The sequence below is a fragment of the Canis aureus genome, chromosome 1 (genome assembly GCF_053574225.1).
Source record: "Canis aureus isolate CA01 chromosome 1, VMU_Caureus_v.1.0, whole genome shotgun sequence".
Classification (NCBI taxonomy): domain Eukaryota; kingdom Metazoa; phylum Chordata; class Mammalia; order Carnivora; family Canidae; genus Canis; species Canis aureus.
In genome coordinates, this window is record NC_135611.1 from 39,951,549 (window position 1) to 39,968,111 (window position 16,563).

General features: G+C 42.4%; 1 protein-coding gene across 7 annotated transcripts in view; it reads left to right on the forward strand.

Annotated features, from left to right (window-relative positions):
* The window catches only part of SASH1 (SAM and SH3 domain containing 1), a 314,852-nt gene that overhangs the window by 289,512 nt on the left and 8,777 nt on the right, over positions 1–16,563 (forward strand). For all 7 annotated transcript variants that reach the window (XM_077896440.1, XM_077896438.1, XM_077896434.1 and 4 more), the window contains 5 exons: positions 1,224–1,359; positions 2,158–2,327; positions 3,037–3,246; positions 4,047–4,197; positions 9,180–9,293. In XM_077896440.1, coding sequence (XP_077752566.1) covers positions 1,224–1,359; positions 2,158–2,327; positions 3,037–3,246; positions 4,047–4,197; positions 9,180–9,293 — 781 coding nt within the window. The remainder of the gene's footprint in view (positions 1–1,223; positions 1,360–2,157; positions 2,328–3,036; positions 3,247–4,046; positions 4,198–9,179; positions 9,294–16,563) is intronic.

A 16,563-nucleotide genomic window follows, 5' to 3' on the forward strand; every position in this document is an offset into this window, starting at 1 on the left:
GGCTCAGTCGTTGAGCATCTGCCTTTGGCTCAGGGCATGATCCTGGTCCTGGGATCGAGTCCCCCATCAGGTTCCCTGCATGGAGCCTGCTTCTCCCTCTGCCTGTGTCTCTGCCTCTGTGTATCTCTCATAAATAAATAAAATCTAAAAAAAATGTAAAGCACAAATATGTTTTGGGGGCACCTGATTGGCTCAGTCAGTAGAGCATGTGACTCCTGATGTCAGAGTCCTGAGTTCAAGCCCCACATTGGGTGTAGAGCTTACTTAAAAAAAAAAAAAAAAAGTGTTTTGGATCAGAGGCTGCCATTACTGTTGTCCTTAAATGTTTGCAGGACCCGCAGAATCGGGTCAGAGCCCTTCTGATGATTCGGCACTATGCAAATAACAGGTTTCATTTAGATGGTTTTGTGCTCACGTGGTTATGGAACATGCCAGAAAGAGGTCTATTTTGGCAAGTAAACCATTCTGACTGCAGGCTTTTTGAAGCATGATATTGTCTATCCGTATAGCACCACCAATCAAGCATGCTGTACTTATATGTGCAAACAAGGGGCTGCCAAGCTAATGCTACACAGCCACCCTAAGAGTGGAAGAGTACTGCTGAGTCATGCCTGTCAGCATTCTGACCTGGAAGGGACTTCACAGCTTTGTACTAACAACACACAAAGGAAGTAAAAGGAGCAAAAACCAAATGGTGATAGAGAAATTTTATTATAGACCAAAAAATTGGTATTTTTGCTGTATATCCTAAATTGGTATTTCATTAGCTAATTCCAAGCATTTGCATAAACAGAAAAAGAATTTGGCCTTTTTGGTTTTTTTAAGTTTAAACATTTCTGATTAAATATTCTCTGATAGTACTTCCAGATACTACATTACTGATAGATTGTACTTGATCTGCATTTGAACTCCAGCTTTATTACTGGCCTATAGACCATGCTAGAAGGCTCTAAGCCTTTAATAAAATGTTCTCAGAGGGAGATAGATTTTTCTTGGAGATTTCAAGAATATCTATTTGAGCACGAGAAATGATTGAGTTACATGAACCACAACTTTAGACTGATGCAAGGGTGTATAGATTAAAAAGGAGAATATTGGGTACAGAATGAAATATGGGTATAAAAATGGATTTGATTGATTTTGTTGAGAGCTAAATTGCCTCAGATTATAAAATGACACCCATCCACTCTGATGAAACTTAATTTCATTGAAACTCATTTCAGGACTCGGGCCTTGATGGAATGCCTGGCTCCCCTCCATCTTCACAGCCTGACAGTGAACACATGGACAAGCCCAAGCTCAAAGCCGGAGGTTCTGTAGAGAGTCTGCGCAGCTCTCTGAGTGGGCAGAGCTCGATGAGTACGTCTAGTTTGTAATTATACAAGATTTCAGTTGGAGTCAAAATCAGACTTTCCTGAGTGTCAGAGTCAGGCAGTTTAAAGATGAGTAAGACCAAGTTCCTACCTTTAGGATGCTATTAAGAGACAGACCTGCAAAACAGGTGGACCTAGCATCCTATTTGTTTAGTAGCAGACGTATAGCAGTGGCACAGAAGAAGGGGTGATGAATTTTGATTGGAGAAAATGGAGAAAGCAGCTCAAAGGAAGGATCTGGAGAATGGAAGGATATGGAAAAATAAGTCAAGGGGAAAGGCTCATGAAATGACCAACAAATTAAGAGGTGGGGGAAGAGAGAATTTGAAATGTCACATGTAACACAAGCTACTCGACCACTCCTGGGCTAATGGGGGTGCCAGCTGGATGGGAAAGGGGAAGAGAGCAACACCATTTTCAAAGCCACTGACCTTGGGCAAGTAACTGGACTTCTCTCAGTTTCCTCACCTGTAAAACAGGGTAAAAATAGTAAGCCTGGGAGCTTATGAATGTTGAAGGCTTTTGGTGTGTGGAACCTGGATTCCCAGGTCATAAAGGCAGCCTGCTGGAGTCCCTGGTCTACTTAGGTGGTTGATTAGGGATAAAAAACAGAAAACTCAGATCTCCTGGACTCCTAATCTGGCCCTGCTATGGTCCTGACATATGCCTGTGACTTTTCCGCTCTGTCCCTTTGTTTCCTAACCTGTGATACCTTTGATGTCTTTAAGCTTTGCTATACAAGAAATCCGTATTTACCCTTGTTCTTCCTGTTTTTTCTGTGCAGGTGGTCAAACAGTGAGTACCACTGATTCCTCGACCAGCAACAGGGAGAGTGTCAAGTCAGAAGATGGTGATGATGAGGAGCCCCCTTACCGGGGCCCCTTCTGTGGACGTGCCAGGGTGCACACGGACTTCACGCCCAGTCCCTATGACACAGACTCACTCAAGCTCAAGGTAGGTCTCCACCTCAGAGCCATTCTTGATATCTTCAAGAGGTGTTCTGTTTTCCTTGCTGCTCAGTGCTGGGCTCCCGTGGTGCATACTGGCCAGTATCTTGGCTACTGTGATAAACCTGTCTCTTCAGTACAGAAAAACAAAAACAGAGACCCAGCTAGCATTGAGGACAAAGGTGGGTCTTGTGTTAATCCTCTGTCATCACCTCATCCCCTAGCCCTTCCCTTTGACCTCAGCTTCCTTTTAGAATTCCTGTTGCCCTCCACCCTCCAGCTCGTCTTTCTCCAGCTGAAGAAACCTTCTTCTCTGTGTGACTGACCAGTAATGTTTATATGGGACAGATGGCGCTGCACAAAATACATTAAGCAGTTATAGAACAGGGACTGCTGCTGGCATTTGCTTGGTGGGGAGTCTTTCTCTAGGAAGTAGGAGGTCTGGATGATGGCCAGGCATCCAGAAAGCCAGGTGCCCACCTAGTTGGAAGCCCTAACAAAGACTTCAGCCACACCTCATCTTGTGGTGCAAGGGGTGGAGGGTATGGGACCTCAGGCCTGCATGGAATCTAGCAGAGTCAGGAGAGCTCTGGCTCACTGCCAGGCTCCCAGTTATGTGTGGTAATTTGTGGAATCCTGATTAACACATCTAATTGGTGCACAGTTCATGCCTAGAGATGTACCTAATGCAAAGATCTTTATTCCCTGGGCTGCAGAAAGGAGACGTCATTGATATAATTAGCAAGCCACCCATGGGCACCTGGATGGGTCTCTTGAACAACAAAGTCGGCACATTCAAGTTCATCTATGTAGATGTGCTAAATGAGGAAGAAGAGAAGCCCAAGCGCCCCACCAGAAGGAGGAGAAAAGGAAGACCACCCCAGCCCAAATCGGTGGAAGATCTACTTGATCGGATCAACCTGAAAGTTAGTTTCTTCCTGTTGTAGTCACACATGGCAACCTATTGCCTTCTCCTCTTCCTAAAATAAGCAAGGGCACTTTCCGGGAAGGGCGTGGGTGATCTATGTCATCCAACAAGGGTGGCCCATTACTACAATAAATATCTATTATTCTACAGAAACAGGTACCAGTGTTCAAACATGGCTGTTGACCTCCGCTGCAGGTGACCACATAAGTCCCAGGTCACAATTTGCTGTAGCCTCAAGAATAGCTTTCAAAGAGCTGTGAGTTTCCAGCTACCACCAGGGAGGGCTGTAATCGCAAACCCCCTGGCGCCCTGTTCACTCAGCCCCACAGGCTGTGAGGATCCACCCACGGCCCCTCTCCCAGTGTTATTCCCAGGATCTAGTGCATAGGGGCCGCAGCCATACCTTTTGTTTCCTCCTTACAAAACCCTCTTGCTCCTGAGGAAGTCACAGGGCTTTGAGTTGGGATTTCAGTAGCTCTGTAAAGGAAAGAAAAGTGACTCCACTGTGTGCTGTGTGGCCTTAAAGGCGTCAGTCAGAGCAAAGGCACAGTTCAAATGCAAACCAGTGGAGTCCACCTCAGCCTGCAAGGTCCATCTTCTTAACCCATGATTAATGAAATGCCCTGCCTTCCTGCTAAGCTGTGCAACTGGGAAGTGCAGAATAGATTACAAATGATAGTTACCAATCTTGCAATTAGCAGGAAAGGGACTGTGGAAAGTGTTCAGGGGTTTGAGGCCAGGTGTTGGTCGTGGATCATGTAGCAGAGCTTGCTGACTCACTTGTGTCCTCCCTCACAGGAGCACATGCCCACTTTCCTGTTTAATGGATATGAAGACCTGGATACCTTTAAGCTCCTGGAGGAGGAAGACTTGGATGAGTTAAATATCAGGGACCCAGAACACAGGGCCGTTCTCTTGACAGCAGTGGAGCTGTTACAGGAATACGACAGTAAGTTCCTCCCAGCACACAAGCGTGCCTTGTTAGATCAGCCACTGATCTAACACTCCTTTGGTCCCACTCCATCCAAAGCCAGGATCCATTTGTTCTGTATTCTGTCAAAGGGCACAAAGGTATGAATTGCCAACATAGCCCTTTTGGTTGATGCTGGAGAGCAAAAGAAAACCTTACTACTGGTTCCTTTCCTGGTGTGTTTCTAGGTAACATTTGAGGAAAACGCTGCCCTCAGGGATTGAGAAACGAATTACAGTTTTCTTAGCACAGTAGACGGCACCTTTGGGAATGCTGGGATGTGCAGCTTGGCAGGTCATCAGGAGACCTGGGCACAGATGAAGCTGATGCCCTGGGAGCGTCCTGCCAGCCATGGGCTAATCACTTCTCAGAGCACACTGGAGTAGTTTTCTTATTGAATGGGAGGGTTCATGAATACTTGACATTCATCAGCTTCCACTGAAACAGCAGGAAATACCTGAAGTGAATACAGCGAGCAGAGAATTCCATATTGCTCGTTCTCAGCCGAGGCGAGAGCTCATTTTTATAGTCCACAGGCAGAGTTCAGTAGGCTCGCAGCTTTTATGGAGTCTATTTGAATACGCTGTATCCTTTGCTCCATTAACCTAGTCTTATCTTGCTCTTTATTCTTCAATCTGACATCAAAAATACCCCTGAAATTATTCATCATGAGGGGAGTATCCTTTCTAGTTATTGAATTCAAATGCATTTTCTTTCAAGCGCCCTGCTTCGCTAGCTAATAGCATTTCTGTTGCTAAAAGACAACCAAAACCATGGTTAATGGTGGGAAAAAAAATATATATATATATATATATTACTGAATGGATCAGGCCCACAAGACATGGAAGCAAGTGAGTCGGTACAGTTAAGTTCACTTCTGCTTAATCAGTCCTCCCTCTAAATTAACTGATAAACATAGAGGACCACACAACATCCAATAGATATCTGAACCCTAGATAAATACACTGCCTCCAGGGATAGATTTGAAGAGAATTGTGCTTCGTAGTTAATACTACTTTATAACCGCGTCTCTTTGGTATAGGAGCTGTCTCTTGGGAAGTGGACGTGCGGCCAGGTTGTGTAGAGAGAGCCACCTGGCCCAGTGCCTGGTGTGGCCAGCCAGCTATATGAATATCAATTAACATTCAATCATCTACTCTCCTGAACCACATCTGCTCTATAAAATAGCTCATTTGCTCTTCCTTAGCCACTAGGAACAGCTGGTTTATAAACCCTATCTGTTATGTTTCCTGTCACATTCAGAACATAGGAGTGAGGGTAAACCCTGAGTGTAAGACAGTATGGATCTGTGCTTAGTGTCTTTCCTGCCACATTGGCTCAGATTCATTGTCCCTCCAGGGATCACATCCTGAGGTTTGTACCAGGGGAGATTTTATAGGAGGGAATCTGCCTATCATCATGCATACTTAGAAGTATAAAGAGGCCTCTTTGCTACTTTATTTTTTTTTTTAAGATTTTATTTATTTAATCATGAGAGACACAGAGAGAGAAAGAGGCAGAGAGATAGGCAGAGGGAGAAGCAGGCTCCATGCAGGGAGCCCGATGTGGGACTCAATCCTGGGACTCCAGGATCACACCCTGGGCCAAAGGCAGGTGCCAAACCGCTGAGCCACCCAGGCGTCCCTCTTTGCTTCTTTATAAATACCATTTGAACTCCGTGCTGTGCCACTGCTTAGAATATTCCTAATGCATGAAGTAGCACTTCCCTTTATTGGTTCTAAAACAAAGGCTTCAGGGGCTCTGGGGTGCTCATGAGTGCCAATGGACTGGGTCCAGGCCTATCCTAGGATTATAAGACTTTACATTCAGTGCAGTTAAATTGTGTTTAAGAAGTATTCTAAGTAACTGATAACCTAAAGGAACACCATAGATTTCTGTCAAACTAAATTTCTATGTACAAGACAGATCCAGAGATCTACTGATCTAGCTCTGCCACCCACAAGAGCAGAAGCATGTACATCTCCAGCACTGCTTGGCAGTCAGACCTACCAGTTCCTCTCATTACACAGCCATGCGTGGGAAATGCAGGCCTTCGTAACAGGGTTCCATTTGGAAAAGACTCTAATTATCTAATAGTACTTCCCTACACTGACACCAAAACCACTGTGCTAGGCCTGCCACGGAAAAGCTCTTTTTAAATAATTAAGAATTTTAATCCACAATTATTTCTCACATACAGAAAAGTACAGAGGAAAAACAAATCCACATATCCACCTCTTAAATCCAACTAAAAGTCAACATTTTGGCATATTTGCTTCAGTTCTTTTTTAAAGACATACAGGGAACTGTAACCAGCTCCCTGAAAGGCCTACTATCCAAGCTTTCCTTCCTGAGGTAACTGCTCTCCAGAAGGTGGTGTGTGTCCTAGTGCACAAGCACCTTTTCATGATGGACTATCTCCATGTCTTAGCAGGTTCTTCTCCCCCCCACCCCCCACCCCATGAGTATGTGAGATAGGGGGAGGGCTTAACCCAGAGTCCCTTCAGGCCTGAGGTCAGGTCGTGCCCAAACGGGTTTACACCCCCAAACCCTGTCCTCCACGCTTGAGTATGAGAATTTTCATGGTCTTAGCTCACCTTCTTTGTTACCCTTTGTATCTTGGCATTCATGCTAGTATAAGTGGGGGGGGAGAGGATATGGCTTGGAATCTACAGAACATCTAAGAGGTCTCCCTAATGAAGGAAGGCAAATTACTTGGTAAATATTGGCTTTCAGGAATCCCTGGGTGGCGCAGCGGTTTGGCGCCTGCCTTTGGCCCAGGGCGCAATCCTGGAGACCCGGGATCGAATCCCACGTCGGGCTCCCGGTGCATGGAGCCTGCTTCTCCCTCTGCCTGTGTCTCTGCCTCTCTCTCTCTCTCTCTCTCTCTGTGACTATCATAAATAAATAAAAATTAAAAAAAAAAAAAAGAATTCTTTAAAAAAAAAAAAATATTGGCTTTCAGTGTTAGTTGGAGTCCTGCTAAGTAGCTGGTGAATGGATCTTTAAGGAAGAAAGTGACTGTGTAGCCCTTTGACATGTGTCATGATTACATCATCTGAACTGGTTTTCAGGCAACATGAGGGGGTGATCCCTTCACTCACCATAACTTCAGGCACCCCGGCTGTGTCTGCTGAGGTTGGCATCCCTGAAGACACAGATACAGTCTGCATGTTCATACAGTGAGAGGGACAAGTGCACTCTTTCATTACCATTGGTCAGCACTTTAGAGTCTGTTTTGGCTGAAGCGGTACACTGAACTGTCTCGCCAAGGACAAACTACACTGATTCCTCTCCTGGGTTGTAACTGATAGCTCAAAGCCCTCATTTTATACGTATCATTTTCCTAAATAACATACTAGATGAGGACAAAGGCAACTTCAAATCCACAGACTCTTCCACATAATGAGGACATCACTCTAGAATGTTCTACTTTCTGTGGGGGGGGGGAGGGTGATGGTTTTGCTGTTGTGCTTCCAATTAATTTTTCATTAATCATTTAAAAAATAGCACTTCTTAATGTGGGGTTCTACTTTAAGGACTTACTCTGCCATGATGAGTGTCCTAAACTGCTTTCTATGTGAGAAATGCAAACAGGAAATGGTTAGTGGGCAGTAGGGATGGGATGGCTAGTGCGTTGCAGGATGGTGCTCGTCTGCCTTCCTACAATTTATTTTTTAACAATCTGAGAAAGGACATCAGATTTATTTTTTTTCTTTATGTATGTGGTGGTGGGGAGGGACAGTGAAAACAAAAGAAAAGAAAGCCATTTATGCAGAAAATGTTTTCTTGGTTTCTGTTTTATGTGACCCAAGTACTTTCTCTGCATAATAATACAATAACCTCACTCCCATGTAGGACGAATGTGCAGGTGACATGGCTGGGTGATGAAGGTTCCCCTGCCCCTTACTTCCCATGTGATTGACTTTAGGGACTTTCCCTGGACAGAAAACACCACATCCTTCTCTTTAGAGGGTTCTTTAAAATGAGGACATCTAACTTACAGTAACCCTCCTGAAAGAGTATTCAAGTTAGAGACTTCCTGAACTTTCCTGGTCTTACCTTTGTGTCCAGTAAATAGAAATGCTGACCCCAAACAAAGGGAGAGGCAGAAAGGAAATAAAACCTTTTAACACATTCCAAATAACAAAAACAGAAGGATTTAATGTGTGTCCCCCATCAGGTTAAGGCTTTTTTTTTTTTTTTTCATTTTTTTTTTAAAGATTTTATTTATTTATTCATGAGAGACACAGAGAGAGAGGCAGAGACACAGGCAGAGGGAGAAGCAGGCTCTATGCAGGGAACCTGACATGGGACTCGATCCTGGGTCTCCAGGATCAGGCCCTGGGCTAAAGGCAGTGCTAAACCGCTGAGCCCAGATTAGGGCTTTATGCCCCCATTTGCTAGCCTTACTCCTATTGAGAGAATATGAAAACCAGCACTTGTCACCAAGACCTCAGAATGTCCCTAAATTAGTAATAAAATTCAATATTTCATTTACCACTTACTTTGATGTTGGCTTCCAAATTTAGAAAGCTGGTGACACATAACTTGGGAGACAAATCTTAAAGTAACCTGCTTGTGAAAGGAGCATCTTCACTCTTGGTTTCCATTCTGTGGTACAATCTCCCAGAAAGGACCATGACTGCTAACACAGTGCTCTGAATTTTCCCTCTTCCTGATTGGCCTGATGCCAGAGTCCTCCTCTGGGTATCTTAAAACACACGACCTGCAACTATATACTCTCCCTCTAAATTTATTATCATAATAATACTTTATAGGAAAATGATCTGATCTCATCTGTTCATTTTTATTTTGCTCACTTTAAAATAGTTTGCTCTCTTGAAGAAATTCAAGGCTTAAAAACATATGATTGATAGCAGGATAAAATCAGGGTCTGATTGATTCTGAACCTCTGCTTTTCCTTCCCTGATTCCATGCTATGTGTTTACCTTCTCTAGGTAACAGTGACCAGTCAGGATCCCAGGAGAAACTTCTTGTTGACAGCCAGGGCCTGAGTGGATGCTCTCCACGAGACTCAGGATGCTATGAAAGCAGTGAGAACCTGGAACACGGTAATGTCCACACAGATTATTATGAATGCGCCTTAATATTCAAGCCATTTGGGTCATTTATGACTATCTTTCTTCCTTAGCCCGAGCCACGCTTTTGGGAATACTGCAATAGGAAGGAAGAATTTTTTCAGGATTACTGGTACTTAAGATTCTTAAAAAGACTAAATATCTCTCAAGAAACTAGGCAATGGAGTTTTTTGAGAAACGAGCATAATGGTCTTCTTATTCTTTCATCCCAGTACACACATAAATGGAAAGTTTAAGACACTTGTGTGTCAGAGAAAGGATCCTCAACTTCCCATTACCTGGAAGCTCTTAGTGCCTTAGCCCCTGTGTGGATCATGAAAAGAACCAGAGGGTTTAGAATGAGATAGTCCTGGTCCTGGGGGTTTGAACAGAGATTTTACAAGCCCAAGACTTTGGTCAAATGACTTCACACCTCTGAGCCCCCTCACCACTGAAATAGTAAATGAGCATCTTTCTTACAGATTGTTCTAAGAGTTAAACAAAGTAAGGATATATTAATACCTAGGCTTTATTAAACACGGACTACAAATTGTTCAGTGTTTGGACATGCCCAGTGAAGCAAACTTTCTTGTCCTCTTGTGGATCACGGTTGCATCACTCCTCTGATGAACAGATAGATTTGGCAGTGGTATGTCACAGATGACAGTGCAAAAACATCTAAATCCATACCACAATACAGCAAAAAGACTGACTTTATTCAAAAGTCTTTGCTTCATTTCTGTGGAAGCTAAATCTCTGAATAAGTATAGGCTATAGGATTAAATCTTAAAATACTACATTTTTGTCTTAAAAAAAAAAATCTCAAATTTCAGACCAGCTAGACATAACTACATACATCTAATATGGTACTTCCTTCTCCCACAGAGAGCATGACGGGGGCTGTTATGTCCCCACACTTCACATCAGTAGGCCAGGCCTACCCATGGCCTACTTCCTGGAAATTATTAGAGAATATGTTTTTGCCCTTAACTGGAGCACTGAGCACCAGCCATACCCACTGCAAATGACAAATTCAATCTCAACCAGTTTACTTATAATATATTCTTCATAATCATACACACATAGATGTTCAACAGACAGATTTTGGAACAAACAGGATCAACCATAAACTTTATTTTGAAAACAAGCATAACAGTATACAAGCAAGGTATAACATTGCCAAAGTCCACAACTCAAATCAAAAAGCACTTCAAAAGCAAGAGGTTTTCAAAATAGGTATGACTTTTTTTTTTTTTTTTTCATCTTTTCTGCCTGGTCCACTTAACAGTTAAGAACATGGTGTCTCCCCACTCCACCCCACCCCCTTTGTTAAAGCTGTTCTAGTTCTCACTAGGAAAGTATTTTCATTGAAAGTAGAGATAAGTGCGAGGTGCATTTAAAGGAGCCAGTGCTTGTTCTGCAACTGTTAAGCCCTGGTCTGTGGAGTTGGCAGCCAATCTCAGGGGGGCCCCAGGGCCTTGGCGCTAAGAGGGATGGTGGCCACGGTGGGGGTGGGGTGGTAGCAACATGCCTGGGCTTTGCCTTGAGCCATCTCAACACTAGCTTTGATCTTTTTGTAAATGAAGCTTCATTAAAAAGGATACACCTGATTTGAAAAGTATGGTTTTCTGAAAAAGGATGATTCTGTTACCATTATGAACTTGGCAATCATCTTTTCCTTTCTGACCTCTTCTTCTCCTAGCGCATAGTCTGCAGTGTCTGCTCCTCCTGACTGCCATGTGAGGCAAATAAATTGCATCCAAAATACCTGCAGCTGTAAAACCTAAATTGTGTGTCTCCTATGTCCTTTTCTTTTCACAGTAAAAACCAGCATTTGACTTTTGGGAGCTATTAGGTCCTTAAGGAAAACAATTTACCAGGTCAGCCATCCATCAGGGTCACAAAGGCAGCAGTATCTTAAACGCCTCTGCGCCATGGCCTGAGTGCAGAGCAATTACTGAGGCAGAGGGTGATCTGAAGGCCACGTATCTTATTTCCTCCCTGTCCTCACAGGGAGGCCCTCAGTAGGAAATTTCAGGAAGCTTACTTGTCTCACACAGGCATCTGACATTAAATGGGGTCAGGTGCATTCCATTTTACCATGGGTGGCTCTGATGTCCTCTTGCCCCCAGACTCCTTTTATAGCAAGAAACGTAACTACTGTTAAAGACAGTTGTAAAGGATCCCCTAAAGTCCTGTCGAACACATGAAGACCATCATGAAAAATGCCCAGGGTTGATAGTTGCTATTTAATCCTATCAAGTAGCCCATCTGTTAAAATATTGAGCACCTACCGAAGCAAAGCTTTTTAAACTGCAGATTGCAGTTCATTAGTGGACTGTAAAATCAGTTTAGAAGGTCACAGAGAGTAGTTTTATAAAATAGAAAATACCAGGGTGCATTCCAAAGGTAAGATTGGTATTGTTACTTGTAATCTTTGTTTCATTATGTCTCTGCGTGTACTGGATGAATGTAAAATGTGTTTCTTACTGTAGGTCATAATTTAAAAAAATAGTTTGAGAGCCATTACGAGCTCAAAACCAGGACTGGACTGGGGTTCTCCCAGTGAGTGGGCAGGGTGTTGACTTTACGGAGGTACTCACTGTCAGGTATTCACCTATACCTGCCTGACCCTGACAGCAGTCACCTCCACTTGTGCCCCCTAGGCACTTTGCTCACCTCACCCTAATCCCAATTCTGATGAGCATTTTGGGGACTTCAAAATTTGATCCATGAACTCTGCCAAAATGTTTTATCAATTTGGGAAGATAGTGGTTCTCCCTAAATCCTAGTGTTACAGCAGCCTGTGTTAAGATGGCACTGAAAACTCACCTAGGGGACTTCTGGAAGGTGGCAGAGTAGGAGGATCCTAAGCTTACCTTGTCCCATGGACACAACTAGGTAACAGCCACATCAATGCATCCAACCCAGAAAACAACCCAACAATGGGCAAAACAGACTTTCCAGTTGAGTGGAGACATGGTCAGGAACCAAACTCCTAGTGAAACCAACCACAAACAGGAGGAACTCCATAAGCACCAGAGAATGGAGAACAGACCACACCCCAGGCACCCTAGACATGGTGGGGGGGCTACAATGAGAAGATGAGTCTCCACCATCTGGCTTTAAAAATCAGTGGCCCAGCTCCAGGAGAGCTGAGGGTGACAGGAAATAGTCCTGGCCTTGAAAGAGTTAGCATAACAAACAACCTTGCTGAGATATGGCATAGAAGCAGCAGTCTGAAAAGCACCTGGGGTATGCATGCAGGAGATTTACTTAATAATCTCAGAATTGGTGCTGGAGAGACAGGGATCTTTAGGAGACTTCTCCAAGAACAAAAGAGCTGGCTGGTGCCATTGCCTCCACCCCCACCTGGACTACCTGCAGGAAACAGAGTGAAGACTCTCCACCTACCTTGCTAACACCATGCACCCTGCCCCCAGGTTCTCCTGTGAACTTGCTCCATCCAGACCATCTCAGTTGGCAGGACTCCCTCCAAAGCAGAGCTTGCCAGGTCTCATCCTATAAGCAGCCTTGGCAGGGACAGTTGCCTCTGAAAAATGATTCGTGCCCCACAGAGAGGGGAAGATAACCACACACCCCACTACACTCAGTCCCAGCAGCCAAACCTTATAAATACCAGTGCAGAGTGAGTGCCCTACCAATCAATGCATCTGCAGTCCTGGCAGGCATCTGGCCTGACTACCAGCCCTGCCCACCAACAAAAACTTCTCAGAACAACGCAAGGAGAACACTCTGTAGTTGAGTATGACTGCAGCTCTTGCAAATAGGCAGAGAGTAGGCATCTGATCTGACTGCTACGACCACCCAACTGCAAGCCCATGACCACCCAGACTGATCTCTTAGCATAGGGACCAAACCCAGCTCACCACAGGCAAAGTAGACACAACCAACTGGACTGAAGGCAAATGAGGCTCAGCCACAACAGTAGGGTACACTCAGTTCACATAGAAGACACCCTTGAAGCTTCTGGTTGAGGTGAACTAGGGACATTGTGCTATAGGGCACCACAGGACCTCTCCTTCATAAGGTTACATAAGGAGACATAACTGACTTTCCTAATAAGTACAAACAAATGCAGTGTTAGACAAAATAAGGAAATAGAAGGATATGTCCCAAATGAAAGAACAGGACAAAACCACAGCCAAAGAGCTGAATGAAACATAAATAATATGCCTGAAGAATTAAAAATAATGGTCATAAAGATACTGGATTTGAGAAGAGTAGAAGATCCCAGATCTTCAACAAAGATGGAAAATATGAAAAAGGACCAATCAGAGATGAACTCAATCATTGAAACTTTAAGTAACTAGAAGGAATCAGTAGTAGATTAGAGGAAGCAAAGAATGGATCAGTGAGTGGAAGACAGAATATTGGTAAGCAACCAAGCTGAACATCAAAAAGACAAAAGAAAAAGTGAGAATAGGTTAAGGGAACTCAGTGACATAATCAAGTAATAACTTCACATTATAGGGATCCCAGGAAGAGAAAAGGGGGCAGAAAATTGATTTTAAGAAATAATAGCTGAAAACTTCCCAAATCTAGGGAAAGAAACAGACATCTGCCTCCAGGAGGCAGAGAGAGCACTCAACAAAATCAATACAAGGAGGTCCACACTGAGATACATAATAATTGGCAAAAAGTGCTAACAAAGAGAATCTTTAAAGCCGCAAGAGAGAACAGTTACATATAAGGAAAACCCCATAAGGCTATATCAGCTGAGTTTTCACCAGAAACATTGCAGGGGCCAGAGGGAATGGCATGATATATTCAAAATGCTGAAACAACAACAAAAAAAATTGCAATCAAGAATGCCCTACCCAGCATGGGTACTATTCAGAATAGGAGAGCTAAAGTGTTTCTCAGACAAACAAGGTAAGTTAATCACCACTTAACCAGCCTTACAAGAAACACTAAAGGGAATTAAGTAGAAAGAAGATGCTATAATCAGGAATAAGAAAATTATGAAAAGAAAATATTTTACAGGTAAATACAAATATAAAAGTAGAAGATCAATCATTTACAAAACCAGTACAGAGGTTAAAGCACAAAAGCAGTACAATTATATCTGTAAAAATCAGTCAAGTGATGCACAAAATAAGATGTAAAGTATGACATCATATACATAAAACATGAGGTTTAGGGGTGGAAGGAGTAAAAATTTAGTGCTTTTAGAATGGTTTCAAATTTAAGTGACCATCAAATTAATATAAACTGCTAGGTGCACAGGATGTTCCATATCAAATTAATGGTAACCACAGATCAAAACCTATAACAGATGTAAAAATGAAGGGAAAAGAATTACGGCATATCACTAGAGAAGACTATCAAAACATCAGGGGAGAGAATAAGAGAAGAAAGGAACAAAGAACTAAGACAACTATAAAATAAGGAACAAAATAGCAATAAGTACACACTTATCAGTAATTAATTTGAATGTAAATGGACTCAATGCTCCAGTCAAAAGATGTGGCATGACTGAATATATAAAAAAGCAAGACCCATCTATATGCGGCCTACAAGAGACTTGCTTCAGACCTACCCTAAAGACACAGAGTGAAAATGAAGGAATAGAAAAACACTTACCATGTTAATGGATGTGAAAAGAAAGCTGGGGTAGCAATATTTATATTGGAACAAACTGACTTTCACACAAACAGTGTAACAAGAGACAAAGCAGTACTCTCTATAAAGAGAACAATCCAGTAAGAGTATATAACAATTGTAAATATTTATGCACCCATCATGGGAGAACCTGCATATATAAAGCAATATTAACAGATATAAAGGAAGACATTGGCAGGAATACAGTAATAGGGAGCTTGAACCCATGGATAGATCATCCAGACAGAAAATCAGCAAAGGAACAGTGGCTTTGAATAACACAATGGGTCAGATGGACCTAATAGATATATTCAGAACATTCTACCCAAAAACAGAATACACATTCAGGTGCACATGGAACATTCCAGAATAGATCACATGTTAGGCCACAAAGCAAGTCTCAACAAAGTCAAAAAGACTGGAACAATATCAGGCATCTTTTCCAACCACAAAGGTATGAGACTAGAAATTAACCACAAGAAAAAGTCTGGAAAGAATATGAATACATGGAAGCTAAGTAACAAGCTATGAAACAATGAATAGGTCAATGAAGAAATCAAAGAGCAAATCGGCAAATACATTGAGACAAATAAAAATGAAAATACAATGGTCCAGAATCTTTGGGATGCAGCAAAAGCTGTTCTAAGAGGGAAGTTTATAGCAATACAGGCCTACCTCAGAAAGCAAGAAAGATCTCAAACAACCTAACCTTACATCTAAAGGAGCTAGATAAAAAAAGAAAGCCCAAAGCCAGTAGAGGAAGCAAAGATAGAGCAGAAATAAATGAAAGATTAAAAAAAAAAAAAAAAGGAACAGATGAAATCAGGAGCTGGTTCTTTGAAAAGATCAAGAAAATTGATAAACTATTAGCCAGACTCATCAGAAAGAGAGGATGCATATCAGAAATGGAGGCGAAAGAACGAACAGCTGACACCACAGAAATATAAAGGATAAGAGAATATTATAAATTATATGCCAACAAATTAGACAACCTAGAAGAAATGGATAAGTTCCTACAAACCTAACCTTTCCAAGACTGAATCAGGAAGAAATAGAAAATTTGAACAGACCATTTACTAGCAATGAAATTGGAAGGCATCTTGCTCAGCACCAAATCACCACCAATGCCATTGATTCAGTAATAAAAATATACTCAACCAGGGGTGCCTGGGTGGCTCAGTAAGTTAAGCCTCTGACTCTTGATTTTGGCTCAGGTCATGATTTCCAGAGTTGTGAGACCCAGCCCCGAGTGTGGAGCCTGCTTAAGAATCTCTCTTCCCCTTCCTCCCTGACAAGTGTGTGTGCTCTTAAAAAAAAAAATCTAAAATAGAATAAAAATAAATTAAAAAAAAAAAAAAAAACTCAACCAGAAAAGGTCCAGGACCCAATGGCTTCACAGGTGAATTCTACCAAACATTTAGAGAAGAGTACCATATGATCCAGTAATTTCACCACTTAGGTATTTACACAAAGAAAATGAAAACACTAATTTGAAAAGATAGATATATTCCTATGTTTATTACAGTATTACTTATAATAGTGAAGATATAGAATAATCCATGTCCACTGATAGATGGATAAAGAAGATGTGCTAATAGGCACAACACACAATCTTACTCAGACATTAAAAAAATAAAAA